The following is a 3,945-nucleotide window of genomic DNA, read 5'->3' on the forward strand; positions in this document are numbered from 1 at the left end:
TGAAAATGACCGATACCGATAATCATAAAAATGCTTAATATCAGCGCCGATAATCGGTCGACCCCTAGTCTGCGCGCGGAGATGAGAAAACGCCTGCATCTGAAAAAGAAACACACGCCGAGCATCTTCCCTTGTAATGACTAAACCTTTTGTCCAACAACAAAAAAGAACATTATAACATTCTTTTACTGCACAACATCAGACAAATATTTAAAATAATTTCCCTCTTGATCTGATGTGGCTTCTTATCACAGAATGACGCAGAAATAAATTCTACACTGGAATAACGGTTTAACAGTGTGAATGAAACACACATTACATGTTCATAGCACTAAAAAAACGGCCAATCCAAAAAAATAATACTATTTTTTTTTAAATAGCAAAAAATAACAACCAAAAACTGGTAAAAAAAAAACTGAGGTATTTATTGAACCGTGGGCTTAACTGTATTGTTGCATCCCTACTTTTTATTCTAAAATACTGTATAACAGGAATATCACAAACTGAGTGCAGACCCTGATTATTAACCTATAAAAAATATTTAACATTAAATCTTGCAACCTCAGTGTGAAGCCCCTCGGCCACACTAATGGTACTTAAACAAATTTGGTTGGTAGGTTTGCATCTTATTAACTTTGGTTTGGTTTAAAGCAGTCATATCATCCTCTCAAATAACGGTTCGCTGCTGATGTGAACGCAATCGTACCAAATCACGGAAGTGAACCGCTATTAATGACGTATTATTTGATAAAAATGTGTGTTTGTGTGTGTTTCGCTCACTTTCCTGACGAGCGTGACTGACGCGCTGCAAGCAGAGAGCTGTATATCTCATTTCTGTTCGCCTTCAGAGTTCTTTAGAGCATTTGCATAAGGCAGACGTAAGTGCCGTTATGTACTGAAGCTTTGGAAACAAAACCAACGGTTCAAAAGCATAAATATAAAATTGAAGAGAGCAATGCTACACATTTTGCCGTCTTCTCCTGCTCCATTGTTACTAAGCAACGGGGTAAACAGCTGCTGGCTTGATGACGCAAACGAACCGCGGTTCGGACCCAAATAATATAATGTGAACACAGTCCAGCGGGGGCAGGGGGAGGGGGGAGCAATCGAACTCTGGTTCGGACCAAGCAATCGAACCAAGTGTGAAAGCACCCTTAATGTTCTTTTTGAATGTCATTCAAAGAGTTTGTCTTTTATTCAGTTACAGCGATAGCTGGCTGTTTTTTGTCCTTATTAGGGATTTTCTGGAGCGTCCTGAGTTCTATTTCTTTTATAATGTATATGTGGATTTTCTGCGCGAGGGCACCCTCAGGCGTCCAGTGTGAATGAAACACACATTACATGTTCATAGCACTAAAAAAACGGCCAATCCAAAAAAATAATACTATTTTTTTTTAAATAGCAAAAAATAACAACCAAAAACTGGTAAAAAAAAAACTGAGGTATTTATTGAACCGTGGGCTTAACTGTATTGTTGCATCCCTACTTTTTATTCTAAAATACTGTATAACAGGAATATCACAAACTGAGTGCAGACCCTGATTATTAGCCTATAAAAAAATATTTAACATTAAATCTTGCAATTTGCCCCGGCCACACTGATGGTACTAAAGAAAAAAATAATAATTCCGAGGTTGGCAGGTCTGCAGTCTCCACCTGGACAGGAAGTTGCAGTCATTAGTCAACCCTGTAGTTGTAAACTTCCCTCTAACGGTTCATCTGTTTTCCTTGAACTTTTAAGTCCCACATTTCAACCTGCGGCTTTATTTCCAAAGCACATCCCTGCAAAAATGGTGTCTAAAACTCTCAAATGTGTCTCCACAGGTTAAGCAGATGGCAGCTGTGCTGCTGCGGCGCCTGCTGTCCTCGTCTTTCGAGGAGGTCTATCCCAGCCTGGCCATCGACATGCAGACGGCCATCAAGACAGAGCTGCTCGCTGGAATCCAGTCCGAAGGCTCCTCCAACATCCGCAAGAAGGTCTGCGATATTGCTGCGGAGCTCGCTCGCAATCTAATTGGTTAGTCAACTCTTGGTTAACACGTACTTCGGTTCAGCCACGCCGAATGGAGTCAATGTGAACTAATGCCTTGTGTTTTTATTCCAAGATGATGACGGAAACAATCAGTGGCCAGAGATCCTCAAGTTCCTGTTCGATTCGGTCAACTCTCAGGACGTCAACCTCCGAGAAGCAGCACTGCACATTTTCTGGTGTGTAAACTTTACATTTTAGCAACTGCAGTTTCAGTTGCTTCCCCAAAACTGATTCAGGATAAGTTTGTTGTAAAAGTACATTCTGAATTCTGTTTCTGAACTGTTTCATCATACAGGAACTTCCCAGGTATCTTTGGCAATCAGCAGCAGCATTATCTGGAAGTGATCAAGCGTATGTTGGTTCAGTGTATGCAGGATCAGGAAAACCCACAGGTCAGTGTCTTAAAGGGTAGTTCACCCAAAAATGACAATTCTGTCTTTTACTCACCTTCAAGAGGGAAGATATTTTGAAGAATGTGTGTAATGAAACAGTTGACGTTAGCCATTGACTTCCATAGTATATAAGTTAATGGCTGCAGTTTGGCTACCAACATTCTTCATAATTTCTTTTGACCAACAGAAGAAAGAAACTGAGGTCTTAAAGGGGTGGTTAATTATTTCACTTTTTTAACTTTAGTTAGTGTGTAATGTTGCTGTTAGAGCATAAACAACGTCTGCAAGTTACAACACTCAAAGTTCAATACAAAGGGAGATATTTTCTTTTAAAGAAATTTTCAATACGTATGTATATGTTGAATAAAACATATCTTGAGTATGTATAAGGTGCACTAAGCGAATTTTGCCAAACGATGTTGACATTTGAAATCACCAAAACAGACACGCCCATACCCCAACAGGACTGCGCACATTTTTTTAAAACTCTGCCCCACACGTACATACACAACGCTGGCAGCGACGATGGAGTAATCTGCCGGCCGAGGGTATGATGTCATCAATAAGTGAAAGTGGTGCGTGTTATTATGGTAATTCAATGTAAACATCAACGTATCTCACCTATCAAGAAAAAACAAAGCAACCCCGACATCTGATTACAGGCCTTCCCGCTCCTTGAGTTCTCTCCACCGCTGGAAAGCTGCTCCGATATCAGACCTGCCAACCTGTACGCATTTCGCGTAGCGGCTACGCATTTTGACCTCAAAGTACGCTGGTACGATTTGTCACTCTAAACTATGCAAAAATCTGGTGACGCCTCTGTCCACGCGCAGTATTCAAAACAAGCAACAGAAAAAAAATGAAGAGTTATGCGTTTTTTTTTTTTTGGTTTTGCATTTAAATAATTTCTGCGTTTTATTTCTCTCCTAGTAGCCTATAGTTTATAGTTTCAGTTCAAAGCGGCTCGCTCTCGCCCCGTCAGATGCTCTGACAATATAGTTTCAATTCAAAGCGGCTCGCGCTCGCCCCGTCAGATGCTCTGACAGAAAAGGCTGCGTGTGAGGCTGACAAAGGCGCGCTGTTTAATGTGTTTGAGATGTGCTGTTTTCCTTAATGCATAACTTACATTTCACAGGTATATTCTCCATCTGTAAATGTTAAAAAAGCCATGGAAATATTTCCATTTTGCTGTCAGAAGTGCATGAGCTTTTGCTTTGCGATTCTCCGCTAAACTCCACAGACTTCATTTAGAACGAGCGCCGCCGCGCGCATGTGTGCCAAACAGACAGAGCTCAATGAAATAGGAGCGCAATAACTCTGACTAAAATATACATTTCATATCGCCCAGCCCTATACAGAAGTGTACTGGAGTTTTTTTTTTTTCTTTTTTAAATAGCATTAAAAAAAACTAAATGGCAAAAATTAACTAAACGGTTACGGTAAACCGTAAAAAAAAAAACGTAAAACTGTTTACCCCCACTCCAAAGACCCCCACCCACGCCCGCCACGCAGATGGTACTC

The 3,945-nt window shown here is 40.6% G+C and overlaps 1 protein-coding gene across 1 annotated transcript in view; it reads left to right on the plus strand.

Annotated features, from left to right (window-relative positions):
• kpnb3 (karyopherin (importin) beta 3) overlaps positions 1–3,945 on the plus strand; it is a 44,970-nt gene that overhangs the window by 13,706 nt on the left and 27,319 nt on the right. Inside the window, exons 3-5 of the mRNA XM_016558781.1 lie at positions 1,825–2,017; positions 2,106–2,208; positions 2,328–2,424. Of these exons, the coding sequence (XP_016414267.1) occupies positions 1,825–2,017; positions 2,106–2,208; positions 2,328–2,424 (393 nt within the window). The remainder of the gene's footprint in view (positions 1–1,824; positions 2,018–2,105; positions 2,209–2,327; positions 2,425–3,945) is intronic.

Source organism: Sinocyclocheilus rhinocerous, unplaced genomic scaffold (assembly GCF_001515625.1).
Source record: "Sinocyclocheilus rhinocerous isolate Xijiao unplaced genomic scaffold, SAMN03320098_v1.1 scaffold1039, whole genome shotgun sequence".
Classification (NCBI taxonomy): domain Eukaryota; kingdom Metazoa; phylum Chordata; class Actinopteri; order Cypriniformes; family Cyprinidae; genus Sinocyclocheilus; species Sinocyclocheilus rhinocerous.